At 48.4% G+C, this 25,983-nt stretch overlaps 1 protein-coding gene across 1 annotated transcript in view; it reads left to right on the plus strand.

Moving 5' to 3' along the window:
* The first annotated feature begins 232 nt into the window (after positions 1–232).
* Positions 233–25,983, plus strand: part of Sytl3 (synaptotagmin like 3) — a 58,992-nt gene continuing 33,241 nt past the window's right edge. The window contains exons 1-3 of the mRNA XM_059272397.1: positions 233–782; positions 3,313–3,531; positions 16,616–16,680. Of these exons, the coding sequence (XP_059128380.1) occupies positions 673–782; positions 3,313–3,531; positions 16,616–16,680 (394 nt within the window). The 5' untranslated portion in view covers positions 233–672. The remainder of the gene's footprint in view (positions 783–3,312; positions 3,532–16,615; positions 16,681–25,983) is intronic.

Genomic DNA, 25,983 nt, shown 5'->3' on the forward strand with positions numbered 1-25,983 from the left:
CAGGACATCAAACCAGGCTCCTTGTCCTCTCACAGCTGAAGATCCAGAATTCTTGGTAGGAAAATCCAAGTGTGGAAATTATAAGAAGTGTTGGAAAGATGTCTTCTTTAATAATGTTTGAATCGCAGTCTAAAATGCAAAGCTATGTCCTCAGAAGTGATGCCACAGAGGTGCCCAGCCAGGGCCACTAACACTGGCTTTGTTTGTTCTCTTTGTCTTTTCCAACAGGTTTTAAGGCTTCAAACAGTCTCGACTTTTGGTTGTCGCTTCTGCTGACCTGGACACATTTTTTTTTCTGGGGAACATTTGCTCTCCCCTTGCTATTTGTGAACTTCCTCAGGGTGGAGATCACTTGCGCTTTACAGAAATTATCTGCTCAGCAACCATGCATCATTTATAACAATCTCTGGCAAAACCTCAGAAAAAGATACGCTCTTGTCTCATCGGGCAGAGCCCAGTGAAAACACCCCTCGGGTGGCAGTGGGGCGGCCTGGCGGAGCTTGCTTCTCCGAGGGAGTATGACCCAGTTCGGAAGGAAGCAAGAGTCCCAAGTCAAACACGGTCACTGGTGAAACCAGAAAGGGGCTCGCTCCTGCAGGATCGAGGGAAGCAGCTGGACTCCGGCGTCTCCACAGGACTGTGGATCTCTTCTGTCCGTCTTGGGGAGACGAAATGGCCCATGAAGTGGACCTGGAGTCCTTCAAGGAGTTGGAACGGGAGGTCATTCTCGGGGTCCTCTACCGAGATCAGGCTGTTCAAAGCATGGAAGAGGAAAGGGTCCGGTAAGCCATGCTTTGACCTAGGCGGTCCTATGGGGCTTGGTTTTTTCTGTTTGGAGCCGTGGCTTGTTGGCTTCCTAGCTCGGGGCTGAACTTCTAACCCAGAAGGGTCCCAGGGAAGGGGTGGGGGTGGGGATTATTTTCGCAATAGAACTAAAATAATTCCACAATTCTTTGGAAAGGGTGCCTTTGTGATATTTGCTCCTTGTGCGCTTGCCCACTTTGTGAGAATAATAGAGGAACACCAGCAGGCTTCTGGCAGCCCCCTCAAGGGAAAACTTCCAGTTAAGCCCCCCTCCCGTGTTTTCCGTGGTACCTGGAGGCACAAAGGAGGAGGGTCAGAAACAGAAAACCGGTGGAATCCATTTCTGCCTTTCCTCTTTGTTCACGTTTGCCTTGCGGCTGGCTTGGAAGAAGGGTGAACCTGCTCAGCCTGTTCCCTGACCCTTCTATCAACAGAAGCTTCTTTTCTGGCCTGGCTGTTTGGTCTGAGGTTGCACTTACTGGCAGCTCTGGATGGCAGAACCGCCCACTGTTAGCTGGGAGGTTCCCTCTGTAAATACATGGCTTGTTTTTCCGAGTTCATGGGCACACCTGAAATCTCAGTCCCTGGGAGGTAGAAACGGCAGGATTAGGGGTTCAAGGTCAGGGCTCGGGAGATGGCTCAGCCGTTAAGGGCACTTTTTGATCTTGCAGAAGACCCTGGGTTCAATTTCCAGCATCCACATGGTGGCCCACAACCATCTGTAACTCCATTTCAGGGGGATCCAGTGCCCTCTCTGGCCTCTGTGGGAACCCGGCACTCATGTGGTGCACATATATGCATACAGACAAAACACTCAGACACATAAAATTGAAAGAAATCGAAATATTTTTTAATTAAAAAAAAAACAGTTCAAGATCACCTTTTAGTTATTAGGCATGTTTGAAAGTAAGCAAATGAATGATCGAGCATTTACTTAGTGTGTAAGAAACCCTAGGGTCACTCCTAGCACCAAGGAGGGGGCAAGCCAATGCTTTTAAGAGGGGAACTTTTCTCGGAGTCACTAGAGAGATGACTCAGCCGTTAAGAGCACTGACTGCTCTTCCGGAGGACTAGGGTTCGATTCCCAGTACCCATATGGTAGTTTACAACCCTCTGTAACTTCAGTCCAGGGGAACGTGACGCCCTCTTCTGGCCTCCACAGACACTGCAAGCCCGTGACGCTCTGACATACATGCAGGTGAAAACAGCCATATGCATAGAAAAACACCACACGTGTGAAGTCAAATGTTTGAAGAGGGAGGGAAATTGTGTGATTAACCAAAGACACAAAGTTGTTTTTCCATGCTCCTTTATTTCTTTATTCATTCATTTATTTATCTCTCTATCGAGACGAGATCTCTCTATACAGCCCTGGCTGCCCTGGAACTCCCTGTGTAGACCAGACTGACTTTGAACTCACAGAGATCTGCCTGCCTCTGTGTACGTCTGTGTTCCAAATGCTGAGATTTAAGGGGTGTGTCAGCCGGCGGTAGTGGCGCACGCCTTTAATCCCAGCACCCAGGAGGCAGAGCCAGGAGGATCTCTTCGAATTCAAGGCCAGCCTGGTCTACAGAGTTCAGGATAGGCTCCAAAACTACACAGAGAAACCTGTCTTGAAAAAAACTAAATAAAATAAAATAAAATAAAACGAAATAAAAAGGGGGGAGTGTGTGTATCACCACACCTGTTCCCTCCTTTATTTCAAAAACCCCTTAAATATACTTGTAAAGTCTAATTCATTGAAATAATAATAGGCTGAGAAAACAACTAAATGATTCAAATCTCTTTGGTGATTTAAAGAGAGAGTATTTGGAATAGTAACAGGGTCTGTGGATACTGGTGAGGAGGGTTCTGTTCTGAAAGGGTGAGCAGAGAACAAACTGCCATCTTTTGTCATGTAATCCTCACAGCCACCATGGGAGATAAGACGATGTTTCACAGAAAACCCTGAGCCAAGAGACCAGCTCATACAGCCTTGTCAGATACCAAAGCCCTTTGCCTTATATGGCGGGTCTGTGGAGGCCCCTGTCTGTAGTCTGCTGTCCATGTCTGTCTTAGTTTTATTTATGTTGCTACGATAAATTACCCGGACAAAAAGCAGTTTGGGGGAGAAAGAGGTTTATTTTATCCTATGATCCCAGGTTACCACCCATTATTGTGGTAGTAGTATTGTGGTAGTCCAGGTAGGAAGTTCAAACAACCTGTCACACCATCCACAGCCTAGGGCAGAGAGCAACCAATACGTACATGTGTGCTTGCTTGCCCACCCAGCTCCATTTCCCCGTTCTCATACAGTGTGCCCCTGCCCAGGGGATGGTGCCGCCCACAGTGGGCTGGTTCTTTCCACATCAATTAACTTAAGACACCTCCCACAGATAGGTCCGCAGGTCAACCCGGTGTACACAATCCTCGTCAAGGCTCTTCCCAGGTGACTGAAGGCTATGCCAAGCTGGCAGTTAAAGCCAACCATCATACCACCCAATCCTTATTCAACTCCCTGGCTTGCAGGAAACTGAAAACACACCTACAGCATCTTCGGTGGAAAGGGGCGAAGAGCTCAAGCCGGGAATACCGGGAGAAGTGCTGTGCACGCTGCCAGCGGGCCCTGGGCCTGCTGCTGAACCGCGGGGCCGTGTGCCAGGGCTGCAGCTACCGCGTGTGCTCCGAGTGCCGCGTATTCCTGCGGAGGACTCGCACATGGAAGTGCACAGTGTGCTTTGAGGACAGGTAAGCATGGTGGGTAGGGTGTGTATGTGAGTGTGTGTATACGGGCACACAAATGAGTGTTCTGTTCCTCCTCTGACCCAGGACGCAGGGATGGTCCGGAACCATCTTGGCTTCAAGCTCATCAGGTGTAGCCGTCACGCCCCAGTCATCAATAGATGCTTCCTGAGAGCATCATACCTAGTCATCAATAGATGCTTCCTGAAAGCATCATACCCAGTCTGATATATAGATGCTTTCAGGCTGCCTAGGATAGAGCCGCTTTCCTCTGCTTGGGAGGGAGATATCTTAATTAAAAAATGATTTTATTGCCAGGTGGTGGTAGCACACACCTTTAATCCATCCTGGCACTGGGAGGCAGAGGCAGGTGGATCTCCTTTTTTTTTTTTTTTTTTTTTTTTTTTTTGAGACAGGTGTATCTCTGGAAGGTCTACAGATTGATACAAGACCGGGCTGGCCTCGAACTTACAGAGCTCTGACTCCTGAGTGCTGGGATTAAAGCAGTGTGCCATTCATGTCCAGCCATAAAATGTGTTTGGTGACTGATGATGTCCTGACTCAGAATTTTTAACGATTTATTTGGGTTTCTCGACTAGTGCCTTAGTCTTTTTGTTTTTAAAGATAGTGTCTCGTGAAGCCCAGACTGGCTTTAAACTCCATCTATGTAGCTGAGGCTGATCTTGAACTCCTGATCGTCCAGCCTCCACCAAGTACTGACATTGCAGGGCCACTGCACACCCAGCCCACTGCCTCGGTGTTCTTAGACCTTATCCCCTTCAGGAAAAGTGGCAGGGGATGAGAGCAGGGAGGCAAGCAGGGTCCTGAACTGCTTTCCCAGAGGATGTTTTGAAGGAAGTGGGCTCAGATACACAAATAGATGGTGACTATTGGTTATATACTGAGTCTGCATCCATTTTAATTATTTGATGTTGAGGGTTTTAAATTTTTTTATGTGTATTTTACATTCATGTATGTCTGTGCCCCACATGCATGCCTGGTACCCAGTAGACCAGAAGAGGATGCTGCATCCCCTGGAACTGGAGTTAGAGATGGTTATGAGCCACCATGTGGATACTGGAAATTGAACCCAGGTCTTCAGGAAAATCAGCCAGTGCTCTTAACTAGTGAGCCATCTCTCATGAGGCATTTTTGTTTGGTTTGGTTTTGAAACAGGGTCTCTCTACATAGCTCTGGTTGGCCTGGAACTCACTATGTAGACCAAGCTGGCCTAGGACTCAGAGATCCACCTGCCTCTGCCTCTCAGTGCTGGGACTAAAGGTGTGTACCACAGCACCTGGTTGATGGTGAGGCTTTTAACACAGAAAGTGGTGTTTTTGAACAAGTCATTTTGAAAATTAGCATAGTTGACCTGCAGTCCTCCTGTCCCAAGTGAGAGCAGGTCATGGGTTCTTTGAGACATGGAGGGGCACACCCACTTGAAGGAAGAGCACACATAGAGAATACCACAGGACTTACAGGAAGGGGGAAGTGTGAGGCAGATTGGAATCTGTGAAAGAATTCGAAGATGTGAATCTGGAGAGTGGCCAGAGACTTTGGTCTGAAAGCACCTGTAATATCACTGCTGGTGTTGGAGGGGACCCTGGAACAGATCATGGGAGATCCGAACACAGAGCAGCATTGAAGCTGCTTCCCTTCCTAAACCAGGAGGGGCTGTCTGCCTGGTCACCCTGACCCTGGTTACCCTGACAGCAATGCCAGATTTCCTGTCCCCTTGCAAGGCTGAATGCACATCACTCTCCCTGCAATAAGCAAGTGGCTCCGCCCTGTGTTTGAACCAGTCCCTTCCTTTGGCCCAGTGCCATGTCTCCCTGTTCTGGATCGGTTGCCCTCCTTTCTTGGGCTTGCTGGAATCACTGTCCTTCTGGCTTTGCTTTTTTTTTTGTTTGTTTGTTTGTTTTTTTGTTTTTTTTTTGAGACAGGGTTTCTCTGTGTAGCTTTGGAACCTGTCTGAAACTCACTCTGTAGCCCAGGCTGGCCTCGAACTCACAGAGATCCGCCTGCCTCTGCCTCTGGAGTGCTGGGATTAAAGGCGTGCACCACCACCGCCCAGCCCTTCTGGCTTTTCTTAGAGAAAAATGTGGGCCTGGAGAAGGGATGGATTCTGAGCCATCTCTAGACAGGTCCAAGGACTTTCTTCCCCTCTCAGCCAGGCACCTGGCTTTGATGTCTTCATCAACCCTAATCAAGGAAATAATAAATGCTTAGCAATGTTTTCCTGTCTAATAGTTAACTGCAAACTAAAAACCAAAGCAGAGGGTCTGGGCTGAGGCAATCTCGTAGGGAGGGCACTGTGTTGAAATCTCTGCCCTACACGGCATCATGCCTGGCATTGTAACTTGACCCACTAAATACACAAAATGTCATTTCTATAACCCCCAGCTTCCTTATTTCGAAATAAGGATGTTTCTCAAAATACCTGTGATAGTTGCGTCACTCCAGGTGGATCCGTGCAGGAAGCCGTGTTAGAAGAGAGTTTACAGTAACTCACGCTTTCTCCCACTTCACTCTGCCCACTTCACACTCCGCACTCCCGGCTCCAGCTTTGTCCACACGGGGCCACCGTCCAGTTTCTGGGCTGCAACAATCCGGAGGCCTTGCCAAGCTTAACTGTTCCCCCCGCTCTCCCCATATCACAGAGTGGGACCTGGGAACGGGTCTTAAGTCCATTCATATTTCTTTCCCCTACTTTTCCCTCAGTAAAAAATAAGAACTGGATGAGGAAAGTAGGTTTTTCAAATCAAGAAAGAGGGAGACTTGGGGGTACCCATGAAAAGTGTATGAAGAAGGGCCAGAGCAGTGGACTTCTGAGTTCCAGGACAGCCAGGAGGACTACATATGGAGACCCTCTTTTTTAAAAACGACATACAACTTAGATTCCTGCCGAGCAGAAGGCCTGTGCAGTGTGCTGGCTGGGGCTGCTGGGGCCCCAGGAGACATTTGGCAGACGGCATCTTCCTTCAGGGCAAGGTTTCTCTTGGAGACCTGCCTGGTGCTGAGAGCCCCAGAGCTCAGGGCAGGGAAAGACGAGGGAGCCAGGCTGTCTCAGTTGGCAGTGACCCCCGGACCATCACGGTGGGAGAGTACTTTCAAGCCTTCTTTAAAGCACCCCTTAAGAGTGGCTACTACTGCTGTTCACACTTCAGAGCGGATGCTGAAGCAGAGGACGGTGTAAAGTAGTGTAGAGCCTGGAGCCCAGGCTCCCCTTCTTCATTCCTGGCCTGCCTGCTGGACTTGTCCTGGGAAGCCAGCCTCCTAAGAGGCATATGGAAAGCCTCTGTGCTAGGCCACAGGGATTGGTGTTGAAGTTCATACTCTTTGCTCTACAGCCAAAAGGTCCGTGGCTGTGTGATCTGCTGGCCTGAAGAAGTGGAAGACAGTGATAAATGAGCAACAGGAACTGGGTCTGGAAGTGTGGGTTTCTAATTCTACTTTTTGCAGAAGCTGAGGTATGGGGGTCACAAGTTCAAGGCTTGCCTGGGCTGTAGTGTGAGACCAGCCTTGGGGGCTTGTGCCATGTCTAACCATGCAAGGCCAACAACTTAGTAAGGCCTGTCTCAATGTGAAAAGTAAGAATGGCGGTGATAGAGTGTTTGCCTAGTATGTTCACAGCCTTTGGTCAACACCCAGTACAATTTTTTAAAAGTGTAGTAGAAACACTGTTGCAATGCAGGGGGCTGATGGCAGGGATGATAGGGAACTTGAGGAGTCATTCAAAAGGGGACTGGGCTCTAGTGAGCCAAGGAAGGAAGGAGGAGGCGTGGTCCTGGGTCTGTCAGATAGCATGGCTCATAGAGGTGGATTGTAGGGTATCGGAAAGCAGAGAGAAATGGAGAAGTGAGGAAGCAACAGGAAGACTTCTGTAGACAAAGACAAGGTAGGAAGGACTTAAGAGGGTCTGGTCCATCTGTTGGAAGTTGCTTTCTGGAGTGAGGAAGGATGTATGGTCGTCAGCAGGAGCTGATGGGAAGGGGTGATTCCAGCGACAGGGGAGTGACTCCAGGTGGAGAGAGGGGATTCCAATGGGAGGGGCTGATTCCCAAGGAAGAGCGAGATGCCGTGGGAAGCATGCCGTGATTTCAACAGTAAAGGTGATTCTATGGAAAGGAGTGTGTTGTTGAAGGTTTTACTCTTTTTGGGGACCCACCACCCAGCTCCCAAATAAATCACACACAGAGGCTTATTCTTACTTATGAATGCCTGGCCTTAGCTTGGCTTATTTCTAGTCAGCTTTACTTAACTTTAAATTATCCTGTCTACCTTTTGCCTCTGGGCTTTTCCTGTTCTGTTATTTCTGTAAATCTCACTCCATGGCTTGCTGGGTGGCTAGGTGGCTGGGTGGCTAGGTGGCTGGGTAGCTAGGTGGCTGGGTAGCTAGGTGGCTGGGTGGCTGGGTGGCTGGGTAGCTAGGTGGCTGGGTGGCTGGGTGGCTGGGTAGCTAGGTGGCTGGGTGGCTGGGTGGCTGGGTGGCTGGGTGGCTGGGTGGCTGGGTGGCTGGGTGGCTAGGTGGTTGGGTAGCTAGGTGGCTGGGTAGCTAGGTGGCTGGGTAGCTAGGTGGCTGGGTAGCTGGGTGGCTGGGTGGCTGGGTGGCTGGGTAGCTGGGTGGCTGGGTGGCTGGGTAGCTAGGTGGCTGGGTGGCTGGGTAGCTAGGTGGCTGGGTAGCTAGGTGGCTGGGTGGCTAGGTGGCTGGGTGGCTGGGTGGCTGGGTAGCTAGGTGGCTGGGTGGCTGGGTAGCTAGGTGGCTGGGTGGCTGGGTAGCTAGGTGGCTGGGTGGCTGGGTGGCTGGGTGGCTGGCCCCTGGAGTCCTCCTCTTTCTCTTGCTCCTCCTTCTCCATCTCTTTTCCATCTTCCCAGTTTTCTCCCTCTATATATTCTCTCTGCCTGCCAGCCCTGCCTGTCCTTTCTCCTGCCTCACTATTGGCCGTTCGGCTCTTTATTAGACCATCAGGTGTTTTAGTCAGGCACAGTAACCCAGCTTCACAGAGTTAGACAAATGCAGCATAAACAAAAGTAACACACCTTAAAGTAATATTCCCTAACAGGGGTGGTTCCCTGGGGAGAGGTGATACTGTGGACTAGGGTACCCACAGTTAAAAGGAGGCGATTTCAGTCAGAGGAACACACGTGAGCAGAAGGAAGCAGTGTGAGCGAGCAGCGGCCGCCAACCCTTGGTTTTTGGTTGACGTAGACCGTTCTGCCGAGAAGTGGTCCAAGGTAACAACTGTGGAAATGTCAGGGAAGTTAAGCTGCCGCGATTTGCTTTGTTTTTTTTTTCCCCCTTTAGAACAGTATAAGAAGTGAAATCAAATCCCTGGCACCCGAAAGAAGCCTACTCACTTTTCTAAAGCAGATTTCTGAGGAGTTCCTCTTGGGCAGACCTTCCCGTCCTCAAACTGTTTGCTCTTGTCTACTGCCTTGTAATTGTCTGGGACCGTAAGAAGCCGTTTATTCTTTGGGTATTTGTGAGTTCACACTCTCTGCTTCTTCAGGGTCTTTTGTAGTGTTGGGAATGGAACCTGGGGTTATATGCATACACTTTTTCCCCCCTGCTAACAGAGCTCAAACCTAGAACCTCATGCATGTTGATCAAGCCCTCTACCACCGAGCTACACCCTCCAGAAGTTGCATGCCTATGGCCTCAAGGGGTATTTGCTCCTGCTTCACACTGGGAGTGGGCTGTCAGCCATCAGAAAGTCAATGAGCCACCGAGCTGCATCCCAGCCCCATAGGACCAGGGATAGCCCTGGATATGGCCAAACAGCAAATCCTGTTTGCTTAAAGCATTAGGGAATTGTTTTACTTAGAAAACAAACAAAAACTCCATTGCGTGTGTGTATGGTTCTCATGCACGAACTTTGTAGATGACAATGTCTTGCTAAACACCAAAAGGTTGGACACTTCTGCTTGGGCTGGATAGATTCAAACCTGAAACTCGGGGAGTTATACAAGTTTGAAAGTATTTGAATAATAAGTGTGTCCTGGGATTTTTGTAAAACTAGAGCCAAGTGTCTTAGTCAGGGTTACTATAGCTGCGATGAAACACCATGACCAAAGCAGCTTGGGAAGGACAGAGTTTGTTTGGCTTACACTTTCACAGTACTGTTTGTTCATCATCAAGGAAGTCGGGACAGGAACTCAAACAGGGGAGGATCCTGGAGGCAGGAGCTGATGTAGGGGCCACAAGGGGTGCTGTTTAGTAGCTTGCTCAGCCTGCTTTTTATAGAACCCAGGACCACCAGCCCAGGGATGGCACCACCCACCAAGGGCTGGGCTCTCCCCATCAATCACTAATTAAGAAAATGCCCTACAGGCTTGCTCACAGCCTGATCTTATGGAGGCTTTTTCTCACTTGAGGCTCCCTCCTCTCAGATGACTTTAGCTTGTGTCAAGCTGACAAAAAACTAGCTGTCACCCTGAGTCTGAGATGGAAAGTTCCAGATTGCAGCAGATGCTACTGATGTTTTAGGGGTCTGTTTCGGATTGCTCAAATGTCCCGAACGCACCATCCCTGATGCCAGTGGAGTTTGAGTGAGTTCAGTTGAAAGTTGACCTTGGGCATCTGATTACCACGCTCTCAGGTTACCCCTTATAGAGCAGAAATGATTGACACAAGATTCTGGAGTTTATTAGAAGGGATTCTATTTGGTTTGAAATACTTTCTCTTTTTTGGTGTGTGCATGCACGTGTGTGCATGTGCATGTGAAGGGCAGGGGTTGAGGCCAGCTGTCTTTCTCCACATTATACGTGGAGGCAGGGATCTCTCACCTGAAACCAGAGCTCATAAACTCGGCTATTCCAGCCAGCTTTCTTCCAGCCTGGATTCCCTCTCTCCACCTCTGTGTTCTGGGATTATAGGTGGAGACATCACGCCCACTCAGCATTTTCGTGGGTGATGGGAACTGAACTGCAGTACTTTGGCTTTTTTGTGGCAAGTATATTGCCCACTGAGCCCTTGATTAAATTACTTTTTAGATTAGGATTTGGGGAACTGAGGGCCTCGACCATGCTAGGCAAGTGCTCCCTCACTGGCTAGAATGCCCACCATCTTATTTGTTTATTTTTACATTTTGAGCCAAGGTTTGCCCAAGATGCCTCACCTGGCCTTGGACTTGCTCTGTAGACCAGGCTTGAGCTTCTCATTCTCCTGCATCAGCCTCTCCCATAGGGAGTCCACGTCTGCATCACGCGGGTTGGGAGTTGGATTGGATGTAAACATGTTCTTACAAGATGGATGTGTTTTCTGCATGGCATGAGAGGAATTTTATTGAAAATCAAATGATTTTTTAACAAAGGTCCTGCAACAAATATGTTTCCTATTGAAGTAAAACTTCCCGGAGTTTAGAAAAATCTCTAAATTCCAGACTAACCCTCAGTATTTCCATAATTGCATTGTTTAGACAAAATCCTGAGTTACCGCTTTCAGTCCACAAAGACCGATCACCCACTGTGAAAGTGAAATACTTCACATCCGCTGTTGTTGGTGAGCATGGTGCTTCTGTGACGAGAGGACCAGCCATCTGAAAGACTGAGGAGAGTGACAGCCGAGAATGTCAAGGAAGGCTTTCACTCGGTTCTGAGACTAGAGTTCACTTTCTTCACTGCCCATCCTCTGTTTCGAACTTGATAGGCTTTTATCTAGAGCTCACCTTTAGCACTGCGGATGGAAATGGCGTCTGTGCATGCTGCTTGGGGGCGGTGTGCTGGGGGTGGAACCCAGCGATTTTAGTGACCGAACAAGGACTCCATGGAGCTGCCTCTCCAGATCTGTGTGTTTCTCATGCTGCGTAAACAAGTCCGATATATTGTGTAAAGTATCTCACATAGTCAGGCATTAGCCAGGGAGAATTCCTAACAGGCAGCGTTCTGTCTAGTCCTCGAGGGGTGGTACATGCCATTTCATGGGGAATGTGTTTACTCAGCTGAAGAACAGGGAAATTAGTTACAAGATTATGATATTTTATTCACGTACAAAAAGAGAGTAAAGATTCTTAATATTCTCTGAAGTCTTGAAGCCCAAGCAGAGAGTGAAAAATGCAGAAAATGATAGGATGCCTTTGTGTGTCTGACTTGGGAGGGTGCATGTTTGTGTATGTGTGCATGTGTGTATGTCTAAGCAAGGGCACGTGTGTGCCGTGGTACACGTTGGAACTCAGAGGACACAGCCTTAGGTGTTGGTCCTCGCCTTCCACCTTTTTATTTTAGAGATTTATTTTTAATTGTGTATGTTTAGGGTATGTGCCCATACGTGTTGGTGCCCTCAGAGGCCAGGGACATCAGATCCCTTGGGAGCCGGAGTTACAGACAGCTGTGAGCGGCCTGACATGAGTGCTGGGAACTGAACTCGGGTTCTCTTCGAGAGCAGGACACACTCAGAACTGTGGAGCCAGCTCTCCAGGCCTGTCTTCCACCTTGGTCTGAGACGGGATCTCTTTGACGGTCACCACTGTGCATGCCAGGGTAGCTGGCCTTCGAGCTCCTGAGAATTCGAGAATTCCACCTCCTCCCATCTGGCCGTTGTTGGAATTACAGGCTCCTGCTGTCACACCTAACTTTATGTGGGGTCTAGAGACCAGAACTCAGACCTTGAGACTTGTGACACAGACTGTGTCCACTGAGCTCAGCACTGGAATACTTTTTTTGGTGCTTACTAAAGAGAACACATTGTTGAGACAGGGCCTTAGTAGGTAGTTCAGGCTGGCCTCAAACTCAGAATTCTCCTGCCTCCACCTCTTGAGTGGTAGGACTAGCAGGCTCATGCCAGCGTCCCCAGAAAGAGAATGCTTCCACACAGTTGTGTGCATCACTCTTGTGGAAGGTCGGGCTCGTTCTGTGGTCAACACTTGATTGCAGTTCTTGCCTTTAAAACCCTTTGGAGAATTAGTGAGCTTTTTATTTTATGATGTCTTTGGTTTGTACTCTCCGTGGTCATCTGCTTACTTCAGCTGGAGCCTGTCACCATCTAGGAGGCCGTTTATCCGGGCTGGCACTTGGCATGGTAATCAGGTCATGTGCTACCCTGGTGTACACTCAAGGTCACAGAGGGCTGGAGTTGAGAGTCTGGGCAAGTGGGCGGAGGTGGTTATTTCCGCACATTATGCTTTGATGAGGATTTCCGTAATAACTTATGCGTGTCCACAAGACAGACCAGAGCGTATTCCCAAACCAGCAGACGTCATACGCGACGTACTGGTTTCAGATGACTCAGCTCCCGCCCGGTCCATTGACACAGCTGTTTCACTATTGTCGTGAATGAACCTCTTATTTTGCAGAAAGAGGGCTGCCCTGGAGTTCCTGTCCAGTCATACAGCTGACCTTGGGCTGCTGTGCTCTGAAATCCCACCTACGCTCAAGTGCTTTGGTGGCGGTCGGATTAGATTCTGGAATTTCTTTTGATTCAAATGCATACTTACTGGTTTTCAGAAACCAACAATGTGCCCTTTTCCTAAGAAAGCAGTTGGGTCTGCCGATTTCCCCATAACTTCCTGCTCTCCACGCGGTTACCCATAATTACCCGGAAGACTGCATTTCCCAAGCCAGTGGATTTGAGTGTGCCTTCTAGGGGCCTCCCCACAGTGTGGTGACCTCACTGGCTTTCTAATCCTGGGTCTTGCCCTTTTAATCAAGAAGTTCAATTAATGCCTCCTTGTCTTCTGGAATGTAATATTACAGAGACATCTGAAGGAGTTTTATCACTTGCTGTTTACGCTCTAGAAATATCCCCATCTTAGTTAGGGTTTCTATGGCTGTGAAGAGATACCATGACCATGGCAACTCTTATAAAGAAAAACATTTAATTGGGCTGGCTTACAGTTTCAGAGGTTCAGTCCATTATCATCATGGTGCAACATGGTGGCATGCAGGCAGACATGGTGCTGGAGAAGGAGCTGAGAGTACTACATCTTGACCTGTAGACAACAGGAAGTAGCCTGAGACACTGGGCATGGCTTGAGCATATGAGACCTCAAAGCCCACTTCCACAGTGACACACTTCCTTCAACAAGGCCACACCTCCTAATAGTGCCACTCCCCACGAGTTTATGGGGGCAATTACATTCAAACTCCCACAGCCCCCCTTCCCAGTCCTTACAGTTAAAAAGTGTCTGGGAAAGGGGGTCTTTCCTCTTGATCTTTACGGACCAATGGGCACACTTTTGAACTCTTGGTTTTTCAGCCTCTTGAATTTGCCCGTTTCTAAGCCAACATTTTCTTCTCTTCAATTTGGTTATCCCCGCCCCCTTCTTTTATTTTGCTAGGGATTGACTTTATTGCCTTGCACATGCTAGGCCAGTGCTCCACCAGCTACAGCCCCAGCCTGGAGAATAATTCTTAGTGAGCAGCTTGGCTTCACACTCCATTTGTGTTATATTCTCTTCTGAATTTCTGTCTTTTCCTTCTTTTGTGTTCTGGGAAAGCAGCTGAACTGAGCCTCAGTCAGGACTTAGCTCATTTGGTTCTGCCGTTTTTGTTTTTGTGTTTGTTTCTCCAGACAGGGTTTCTCTGTGTAGCCATGGCTGTCCTGGAACTTGCTCTGTAGACCAGGCTGGCCTCGAACTCAGAGATCTGCCTGCCTCTGCCTCCCAAGTGCTGAGATTAAAGGCATTTGCTGCCGCTGCCCGCTGGTTCTGCCTTTTCAGCGTCAACAGGGCTCCCTGTGCACGGGCCTGGTCAGTGTCCTAAACCCCCCACTCTCTCCCCTGAACTCTGCCCCGGTGTCTCCTCACTCTGGCCTGACTTCCTGCTGCAGTTTAGGGTTCTTTTGTGCAGCAGCAACAGCCATGTTTCTGAAAGCCGGTTCCTGCTAGTGCTTTCCAGTTGCCATGGTGACGCTTGCTCAGCATGGTCCATAGATATTGCCTGTGGCATTTTGCCAGCTGTTCTTTGCTGTTTCCTCAGACCTCTGGGTGAGGGCTGTGCCCATAGTGAGTGCTTCTCGCCTGGTGCTCAGTCCCTTTGGTAACACGAACCCCCTTGAGGGCACACCACTATAGCCTCTATCCACTTTGGCTCCCACCTCATCCCTTTCTTCCCAGGGTGCTCCCTGGAGAGGCAGGAATATTCATTTACTCACCAGTACACTGTGCTGGGACCTGTGAGTGTGGCTCTGGCTGTGATGGACTCGGGGCCTGGGGAAGGGACATGGTGAATGTTTACAGGAAGGGTTGATAGCAGCCTGATAAAATCATTGCTTTATCTCCGTCACAAGTGCCCACTCTGCTCATAGTTGCCTAGGATTTAATCACAAACATCTGTCTGTTTTCCTGTGCCAACGTTGCAAGCAGATCAGCTGGGCTTGTGGACAGACAAAACAAACCCACACTGTTTTGCTTCGCCACTGCAAAGCATCTTAGCTGCAGGGTTGTTTGAAGGAGAGTTTTTAACGGGGTGAATGCAGTCCGCTCTCAGCAGGAGTTAAAGGCCGGACTGGCCCACGCAGGAAACCTGTTGCTGTTTCACAGCAGTCCATTGCTTAATCCGGAATTCGTGCATCTTGAGCATCTGGCAAGTCACCAGGGTCTCTTTGGGGTGTCCTTCAGGCTTCTTCGCCCTCAGGGCTTTAGTCAGAGAACAGACCTGCAGGGATGCGCCGCTTCAGGCATTCAAAGAATTCTGAGGATGCAGATCCACCCATCTCCCACCTCTTGTCAGCTGAACGGTGAACACACCTTCAGCGTCTCGGGGGACATCACATCCACTTTCTCGGCGCATAAAGCATAAATGTAACTGCATCCCCACCTGCAGATGTAGCGGTCTGATGCACAGCGAAGATGTGCCCCTACATGTCTATTTAGTTCGCTGCTTGCTCGTAGTCATGTGGTCAAAACAGCTTTCTGCTAAGCCCCTCCAGCCTCCTCCACAGCAAACATCTGTGCTGGAATCTGCAAAGCACGTTCAACAGTTAGCTCTCGTTTGCTAATTCGGCATTAGCAGGGTGGAAGAGCATAAAGATGGATGCTGGGGCTTTCGAGAAGCAGAGTGAGCACCAGGTGTTCGATGTTTATAATTCCAGCCTCCCTCAGGCAGGGACTACCTTCCAGGAGTGTTCAGCCCGTGACTCTCAGGTTGCAAGGGCACGTTTGTTTTAAGTGACATCTGGACACAACATTGTCATCTACAAAGACGACAGTGCAGGCTAATTTTGTCTTCTTGACACAAACTAAAGTCACCTTGGAAGAGGGAACATTAATTGGAGAAGTGCGTCCATTGGATCTACCTGTGGGCAGGTCTGAGGCCCATTTTCTTGTCTGATGAGTGATATGGGAGAGCCAAGCCCATATGATCTAAGAAAGCAGGCTGAGCAAACCATCGAGCGAGAGCAAGCCAGTCAGCAGTGTTCTCCTGTGGTCTCTCCTTCAGCTCCTGTCGAAGTTCTTCTTGCCCTGGCTTTCCCTTGGTGATGGGCCGGAAGCCAGACAAACCTTTCTTCCTCCAGGCTGCTTTTGGTCAGTGTTTTATCACAGCACAGAACTCACTCTCTCTCTGTCTCTCTCTCTGTCTCTCTCTCTGTCTCTCTCTCTCTCTGTCTCTCTCTCTCTCTCTCACACACACACACACACACACACACACACACACACACACACACACAACTCAATGTTTTTAGTAAGTTTACAATTTTATGGTGGGCCATATTCAAAACTGGCCTCAGGTTGGACACTTCTGAATGTGTGGGCCAAGACAATTCTTCATTCAACTGATCCAGAGAAGTCAAAACATTGGGTGTCCATGGACTACATAGAGAGGGGTCAGGGGCAGGCCAGGTGGCTAATATGTACCTGGAACTCTAGTTCCAACGGATCTGACACCTTTTTCTGGGCTCCGAAGTCACCAGGTATGCGTGTGGTACACAGACATGCATGCAGGCGAAGCACCCATACAAAAATAATACTATTGTTGAAAAAATAAATATTTTTAAAGGTGTTACAATTGCTCACACCTGGAATCTCAAACGCTTGAGACGCTGAGGCAGGAGTGGAGCTATGAGTGTGAGGCTGGGCTGCAGAGTGAGTTCCAGGTCAGCTTGAGCTAGAGAATGAGGCCTGCTCCCAACAAGACAATTCTGTTTGCTTTTCAGAAACGTGAAAATCAAAACTGGAGAATGGTTCTTTGAGGAACGAGCTAGGAAATTCCCAGCTGAAGGTAAGCGCTCTTAAAACTTTAACTGCTGTGAAATGAGCATTTCTAGTTTTAAAATATCTGGCACTGAATTTTTTGGTTGAAAGGGGAAAAAAACCGTCGTGGTCTTGGAATTGTCAAAACATGACATGACAGTGTTTTCAGTAACAGAGCTGACTGGCTTTTACTCAAGCACCCCAAACCGAGGCGACCTCTGGTGTACAAAATCGAATGAGTGTACCCTAAGCAGTCACCCCTAAGCAGTGGCAGAGAGTGGGGTGTGCAAGGCGGGACAAGCTCAGTGGCTAACACCGGGTTACTTCGGCTCACTACTCTAGTGAGGGCTAACACTCGTGGCAAGGGTTCCTTCTTGTTGTTAAGGGACTCTAAGGACTTCCATATGCAACTCGGGTCAAGTAGACTCCTGTTCCAGGATGCCAATCTATTGGGGATCTTTCCTCTTCCTCAGGGTTAGGGTCTTTTAGCATGGGTGACTCCATTTTTGTTTGGTCAGGCTTCTTGGGACCTCGTACCTTATACATCAAATAGAGTGACTACAGTTTGTTCACCCTCTTCCCCTACTGACAGGCACGGTACCGTTTTATTTGATTTTCACGGGGCAGGTCACTGTGGCGAACATCTTGTACAGGGACCTTGGCAGTTCTCTGTAATTCCCTTGGATAGGTTTTTCAAAAGGAGGATGGTTGGTTGGATGCTGGAACACTTGAAAGGGTTGTGATATTTTGCCAACACACCTTCTAGGGAGGGCATTTCATTTGGTATGCTTGGCGGGATGGGCCAGCTGCCCTCTCTCCATGATCCAGCCCTCTAGGAAGCATAATATCAAATTCCATTTGTGCTTCTGTTTTGACTGTTAAGTACTGTGGATTCATTTAAAAAATGGAGCGTGAGGCTGACTGGAGATAAGGCTTCATAGAACACTTGCCTGGCATGCGTAGGACCCTGGGTTCAGTCTGCCATCAGAAGAAGAAGAGGGCTAAGGAGGGGGAGGGAGGGGGAGGGGAGAGCAGGAAAAGAGAATGGCAATGTTAAAAGCAAGCCGTTCCACCAGGGAACAGTCCCCACTGTTCTGTTATACATTATGTCTGCCTCACCCCCATGTGTATACGTGTGCTCATGTGCATATATTCCCATTTTAAAAACTAGGGACCAGTGAGGTGACTTTGGGGGTGAAGGGTGCCTGCTGCCAAGCCTGACAACCTGAGTTCAATTCCCTATGGTAGAAGAGACCTAACTCCCACAAGTTGTCCTCTGACATGCCCCCCACACACTAAATTAAAATGTTCTAATTTTTTTAAACTATTTAGTTGAATCATAAGAGACTTAGGTATAAAAATGATTGATGACAATTTCATATGATATTTGTGTGATTGGGAGCAATTTATTTTTAATTTTATCCCGGTTTTTCTCTGTGCGGTACTTGGTAAAGAACATTTTCCAGCTACTTAAACATCATGGACCTTATGGTTTCTGACGACCACATCTCCTCCATCCTCAGAATGTCCCATCATTTGTTCCACCAGGTTATGATTGTGGGTAGCAGGTAAGGCAGGGCTCTTTGACCGTAAAGGCGTTGTTATATCCACGAGTGCCCACCTCAGGCTAAGGTTCGGTGCTTTTCTTTTTAGCATTGGAAACCTAGAGCCAAGTTTAATGTTTAGTCGTAATTCCAGGGATCATTACCTCAGCACCAATTTCCCTTTTATGTGCTTGGCTTTTCTCCCTTAATGGTCCTATCAGACATGTACCATTTGAGATAAACGTTACCAAAATTTCCATGGAAGTAGACTACATGGAAGTAATAGTCAGTAAAGAATAATAGAGATAGATTGTGGTAATGTTTACTGTGCCCACTTCCCAACCTTTAGAAAGACTGAGAGGGCTGGCAGGGTGGCTCAGTGTGGAAACGCATTTACTGCTCAGTTATGAGGTTCTGGGTTCAAAATCTCCAGAACCCACATAAAAAAGCTAGTGTGACTGCGTATGTGCCGGTAGCCCCAGGACTGTGGTGGAGGATCACTAAGGCTTCCTGGGCTGCCAGTCTCCTCCAGGTCATGTGAGAGAACCTGGCTCAAGGTGGAGCGTGACAGAGCCAACACTGTGAGTGTGCACAGGTACGCACCGCCACATCTGTGCACACACTATGTACATAGGCCATGTGCGTAATAAAGATGTAAGAATAAGCAAAAATGAACCCCAGTCCCTCATTCTGCACAAAAACAGCATAAAAATTTATTTATTTTGGCTTACTTATTTTTTCCTGGTGATAGACTACATTTTTCTAAGCCTTTTAGTTTTATGGGTTTAATAAAAAATTGTTTATTTTCTGTGTGTGCCTGTATGTGTGCATGTATGTGCACAACATCTATACGGTGTCTCTGGAGGCCAGAAGAAGGGTGTTGGATCCCCCGGAACTGAAGATGCCTCTGATGTGGGTGCTGGGATCTGAACCCAGGTCCTCTGCAAGAGCAGCAAGTATTCTTACCCGCTGAGGCATCTCCCCAGCCCCTGCTTTTGCAGTGTTGTTGTTGAGGTTTATCTGTTCTCACTGGAGTCGTGGTGCACCCAGAGTTTCACTTCTCTGAAGTGTCTTTAGGAATCTTCCCTGGCCATCTTGGCATTGTTCCCTCTAGATTGGCCCTCTGCAGCATTTGGTGGTGTGTGCAGAAGGCTTTTGATGTGGTTTCTGGGACCCCGGCTTCCTGATCAGCCGGGACTGGTTCAGGTGTGTAGCTCCTGGCTCCACACACTAAAGCTGCAGTACAGTGCGACCCTGAGAGTGCATCAGATGAGGTGGGACTTGAACAAGTCATTGTAGGCAGGTCGCCAGGGCCTTCTTTATGAGCACTGTGGGTCTCCAGAGCCACTAATAAAGTGGCTATGTTAATTATGATGGATGATTTTTTACCTCACTAGTGATTGCAAATCTGAAACTGGAAATCACCTTGACCCTGGGCGCCGCCTTCTGGCTGGTTGCTGAAGTGCACGTTTACTCTGGTGCCGATGGTAGCTTTTTATTTTGTTCTACAAATTTGACGTTTTTATGCCTCAATAGTCTTCAGTTTGTAGAGCATCTGCTTACTGTGCACAAAGCCCTGGGTTTGATCCTCCACACCGTATAAAATGAATCTACACCGTATAAAATGAAGCACAGCAGTGCATGCTTGGAATCCCAGCGCTTAGGCACCAGGGCCAGGAGCATCAGACATTCAAGGTCATCTTGGGTACAGAGTGAGTTTGAGACCAGCCTGGACTACCTGACCCCTTGAGTAGTGTGTGTGTGTGTGTGTGTGTGTGTGTGTGTGTGTGTGTGTGTGTGTGTTTTCATAAAGTAGATGAAAGTCAGGCAGTATGCACATCTGTGACCAAAGCACTGAAGATCCTGTCTCAAAAACAAACACACACAAATCAGCAAGCAGTACTTTTAATACTAGTTAAAAGAGAGTAAATGTTATATGTAAATAATCTACTCAGACTTCCTCTATTGTTAATAACTGGAAATAAAATGATTAGGGAAGCTGGCCCTCCACACTCCCTCAGTTAACTGTCTCCGGGGCCCATTACATCACAAACCAGGGTGAGTTTTGTATCTGGTCATGATGGAGGATCAGAAATCTTCATCCCCTTATGGGGCAAGCAGGGTTAATTTTTCAAATGACTTTTAAGGGTCTCATTCTTCTACACAGGCAACTTAGTCAGTACCCATCTGGTCACAGGATTTTGAAGACAGAACCAGACTGGTGTGGGCTTGAAGCTCTCGGGCTCATGAATGAAGAGCAGTAGGAGGCTGGGGTACAGCTCAGAGCAGAGCACTTGCTCAGCATGCACAGGGCACAGGGTTTCATCCCCTGTGCAGAAAGGACAAAAGAGTAGCTGGGCTGGCAAGAGATGGTTCAGCAGCGAACTCCGACGACCTGTGTTTGTTCTCCAGGCTCCACACAGAGAGGAGTGACTCCCAAACCTCTCTCTCTCTCTCTCTCTCTCTCTCTCTCTCTCTCTCTCTCTCTCTCTCTCTAAACAAAAAATTTTTAAAGAGATAGGTTCCATTAAGTATGTGTATAGCTCTGCTCAAGACCATTACTGTTCACTCAGTGAACGCCCACCTACCCCGTTCCTCAGATAGACTCGGCAAGGATGGTTCTGTAGAGCTCACTTACAGTCCATGTGAGTTTACACTCCTGCTAGTGTATTTAGTGAAATCACATTTATTTTCCAGAAATAAAATAATTATTTCTTTTTTTAATTTAATTTAATTTTTATTTTTATTTGCATTGGTGTTTTGCCTGCATGCATGTCTGTGTGAGGGTGTCAGATCTTGGAGTTATAGACAGTTGTTAGCTGCCATGTGGGTGCTGGGAATTGAACCCGGGTCCTCTGGAAGAGCAGTAGGTGCTCTTAACGGATGAGCCTTATCTCCAGCCCTCTATTTCTTATATTGAAGAAAAGGTGGGATTCTGTTTTTGATTGCTTTTTTCTTGAGGTTCTCCTTAAGAGGAAAGCCCACAGAACACCACCACAGAGGGGATGGTGCACTCTAGAAGTGATGCTCCCAGCAGCCTGGGTGCTTCTCAGGCCCCTGAGTTTCAGACTGGTCCAACCAAGCTGGGTAGAGCAGAGGTAATCAAGTCAGCTTTCATGATCAATAGATAAAGTGAGAACCTTGACCTTTAAACTTTCTGCTTTTACTCAATGTTTGTAAGTAGTAATCTTGATTTTCTTTTCCATTAAAAAATCAATTTAGTTCCTTTGCAATTTCACAGATATATATATACACATATATATTGCATTCTGATTACCCTCCCCAGGACCTTTCCTACTTCCTTCACAACTCTGTCAACACCCCCATCCGCACCCACCCCCTCCCCATATTTATGACTTTGGGATGTGTTTTGGGGTTCCTTCTTTTGAGTTGTTGGTCAGGGGGACTTAGTAAGCCTTCATATCACTATTTAGCTTGTTTCAGTTCCTATTAACATTATAATCGTAACCACTGCCCCTTGCATGGATGCCTTCTCCTGGGTACCTGAGATTAGAAGATGAGGCTCCTGTCCTTGGAGATTTCTCAGTCTAATGGGGGACATGAACATACAGCCAGCTTCCCATGGGAAAGGCACAGGGTCTGTACAGTAGCCACTGTGAGAGACCAGCCTCTCACAGACAGTTCATTGTTCCAGGTTCAGTTCTGTCGCTATGATAAAACAGCCAAAAGCAACTTTATCTGGCTCAAAATTTCAGGTCACAGTCCATCATCAAGGGGAAGTCAAGGCAGGAACCCAGCCTGCCACATCACATCCTCAGGCAAGAGCAGAGAGAAATAAATGCATTCTTGCTTGCTTGACTCTCAACACCCAGCTAGTTTTCTTCAGGCTTATACAATCCGGAGCCCCAAACTAGGGAATGGTGCTGCCCAGAATGGGCTGGGTCTCCCTACATCAATTAACAACCCAGACAGTCTCCCAGAGACATGCTCTGATCTAGAACCTCAGCTCCAACCTGACTAGTCAACTCCACAAGTGAAGCTCTCTCCCAGGTGATTCCAGAGTGTGCCAAGTTGACAGTTTAAAAACTGACAGCACACAACAGCCATCCTGCTGCTATAAATAAACCATTAGAAAGACATGAACAAGAAGTACGGACAAGGTCCAGTGTCGGCTGAGTTACGCTGTGTGTCTGGGAGGCTGACCTGACCGGGACCAAGTGCGTGGGACCGTGGTGGCAGCAGGTGACCCTGGAGAGGAAGGTGATGACTACCTCACAAAGAGTCTGGCTTCCTAGGACACCACCATAAAGTGCCAAAGCCTTTGTCGCTTTCATAGCTCCAAGCAATGGAGAGTTATTTTTAGTTAGAGGCTGGAAACCCAAGACCAAGGTGACGGTGAGACCATGCTTCCACGTGTTGGTCTAGCCTCCAGTGGTCCTCAGCAGCCTCTGGCATGTCCTTGGCTTTTAGGAGCTTCACCCCAGTTCTGCCTTGATTGCTACCTCCCGTCTCCATATAGTCTCCATGGCTTGGATTCACATTTCCCCTTTTATACAGATACAGCCCTACCAGATGAGGATTGTGATGGTTGGTTTGATCTGCCCCTAGCAGCCCTGTTTCCCCCATGTCCTCTTCTAGGTGAGAACAGAGTGGGTTTGGTGGGCAGTCTCTCAGGATGCAGGGAACTCCTAGCCCTATGAGGGAGATACAGCCCTGGGCTTTCACTCTGGGTGGCCAGGTACCTACTCGGGAAGGGGAAAGTAGTGTGCCCAAAGAACTCTAATTTTAAAAAAGTGTGTGTGTGTGTGTGTGTGTGTGTGTGTGTGTGTGTGTGTGTGTATCAGCTGCCCTCAAGACCGACTGCATGGTCTTCCAAGGAGTCCGTACCATCCAGGAGCTGGTCTTGCCTGCAGCTGGGCAGGATGCAGGCCTCTCCAGGCCTCCTCCTCCCTATTCCCCTGAGCTCCAGGGAGTGTCCTCTGCGCACATTTCCTCAGAGGGCTACAGGAATCAGAAACGTGTTAACAAACAAACAAAAGATTTAATGGCTTTTGAAGAACTAGAAGCCACGAGCAAGGGAAACTGAGCGAACGGGATGAATAAAAGATGCATCGGGCGGTGTGTCTGATTGCTGTGTACACCCAGTCACCCTCATTTGGGGGTCTCATCATTTTGTTCTGATCCACAAGTGAGGGTGGATCTGAGGTTCTGGGTAGCCTCCCGTTTCCCCACAATACGGCGCGTGGACCTGAGGCAAGCTTACGGTGTAAGCTAAGAACTTTTTAAAAAACGTTTTATTTGTTTTTATATGTATGGGTGTGTGAGTGTATGTACATGCACTACATGCGTGCCTGGTGCCCACCGAGGTCAGAAGAGGGAATCCAATCCTCTGGAACCGAAGTTACAGAGGGTTGTGAACCACCACGTGGGTGCTGAGAACTGAACCTGGGTCTTCGGTGAGCGTAACATGAGCTCTTAGCCACTGAGTCATTTTTCTAGCCCCTAGAATTTTCAATTGGTTTAAAAAGTTAATATTTGTGATCATATAAGTTTGGTCAGAACACAGCTGTGTGTGCACCCTTTAATGATTCTCAGGGCTGTTTCCAAGCACAGGCCCTAAGAGCGGAAGCCCTTCCCACTTGGTCTTGGGCGTCAGCTTGCCATAGCCTGCAGGGGGCAGCAGAGAGCCAGACATACAGCAGCAAGGCCCTTTTCTGTGGCCACGGGAGCCTAAAAAATGAGGCCAGACTGGGGGTTCGTAGAGGGTTAGGAGATAACAGTCTGGGGTAGGAATGCCTGGGAAACTACCCGCAAGAGACAAGGTGGGGGGGGGGTGACAGTAATTGCGGAGGCAGAGGTCAGCTGCATCCTGGGTAAACCAGATACGCAATAAGAAACTGTAAGTTATTTGAACTGTAAAGGGCTGTAGGGCATGGAGGAGCCCAGGCAAGGCAAGGGACACCGTGTAGGGCTCATGATTTAGGCACTGGGTGACGGAATGATAGCATCGGATCTGGGGGTGTGGGAGAACAGTGGCCTTGGGGGTTGTGCCTCAGCGCTGGGTGCTGCGGATCTCCAAGGACAAGCAGGTGAGTGAGGTGAAATGGGCCGTGACGTGGGTGCCCAGGGCTCACTGTCCTTGCCTTTGCCCGGGTCCTGTTGGGTACACGGCTGTGCCAGTTTCCTCGTCTCCCCTTCTCCCCTTTCCTCTGCCTCCGTGTCCACCGTCACCATGCAGTGGAGTTGGCTCTCTCCCAGTTCCTACCCAGACACTGCCATCGAGGCAGCCCTTATAGATGGGGGGACTCCATGTGTTGCCTTCTGGTTTTACTAGTTTAGCTGACAGCCTTTGGGAGAGGCCTTCTGTTCTGCCTTGGGGAAGTACTTCTTAGTGGACCAGCCTAGGGGGATGCTCCCAGGTCACTTTTAGAATACTTTTATGAAGCCCCCAAAATGTACACAGACATCGAGACTCAAAACACGTGGGCTGGGATATGACTCAGTTGGTAGAGTGCTTGCCTCGTGAACAGGAAGCCTTGGGTTTGAGCCCTCATACCACATAAAATCAGGGGCAGTGATGGACACCTGTGAGTCCAGCCCTGGGAGATGGAAGCACCAAGATTTGACCTTCAAGACCTCCTCAGACTATGTAGGGAGTTCAAGGCTAGCCTGGGCTACACGATACCCTGTTTCAAAACAAAACAAGACAAAAATCCTTTAGATATGATTTTAAGGATTCCTGCGCCTTCTGAAGCCAGCCCAGCTAAACACCCAGAGTTGGGGATACATCCTGCTTTGAGGGTTGGGACTTGACATCAGGGTTTAACTCTGAATGTTGTCTGTCTCTCCCAGAGGCGCTCCTGCCAATCCTGGTGTCCTCAATATCCCACTCTGTCAGTGTGTCCTTAGGAAACCCGGACACCCAAATCTGTGCAATGGATTAAAATCTTTCAAACAGCACAAGAGTGCTCCCGCCCCCCAGAGCCCTGGTGAGTTGGGCTGCGTGGAGGTTCTAGAAAGCTCCTTGAGCTGCAAACCTGCTACCACACTGCAGCCCCACCCATCACCGTGCTGGTGGCTAAGAACCACTGTGGTCACAGGAATATGGACAGGCAGAATTTTATCTGGGGGAGGGGGTAGTTCATTGTGAGACCAAAAGGGGCTACTATGGGGGGTGCCGCCTGATTTAGGAAATTATTAGTCACTCTAACTAGAAATAAGTAGATTACATTTTTAAAGAGATTAGCTTAAGTCTTGATCACAAGGGGCATTCTGTATGCAGTGTTTCCTGGGGAAGGAACTAGAGAACTTAAAGGATTGTTTCAAATTACCCAGATTTAGAAAATCTAATTCAACATCAGCTTCTAATAGAAGCAGTCCCAGACATGATGGATTATGGGATGTGTGTGTGTGGTGCTGGGGGTTGCTATTAACAAGCCAGTGATTTTTTTCAGGACTGGAAGGCTGCACAATAATTCCCACCATCTATAATTATATTTTTATGTTTATTATTTATTTTATGTGCATGGGTGTTTTGTCTGTATGCATGTCTGTGCTCCACATGTGTGCCCACCGAGGCCAGAAGAGGGCCTTGAATCCTCTGGAATTGGAGTTACAGATGGTTGTGAGCTGCCATGTTGGGTGTTGGGAATCAAAACCAGGTCCTCTGAAAAATGAATCCGTGCTCGTAACTGCTGAGCCAGCGCTATGTTTATTAGTGGTTTGTGTGAGCGCGTGTGCATGTGTGCATACACGTGCATGAGCGTGCCAAGCACACGAGTAGTGATCAGAGAACAATTTGGGGGAGGAGTCTCTCTCCTTGCACC

Source organism: Peromyscus eremicus, chromosome 8b, assembly GCF_949786415.1.
Source record: "Peromyscus eremicus chromosome 8b, PerEre_H2_v1, whole genome shotgun sequence".
NCBI classification, from domain to species: domain Eukaryota; kingdom Metazoa; phylum Chordata; class Mammalia; order Rodentia; family Cricetidae; genus Peromyscus; species Peromyscus eremicus.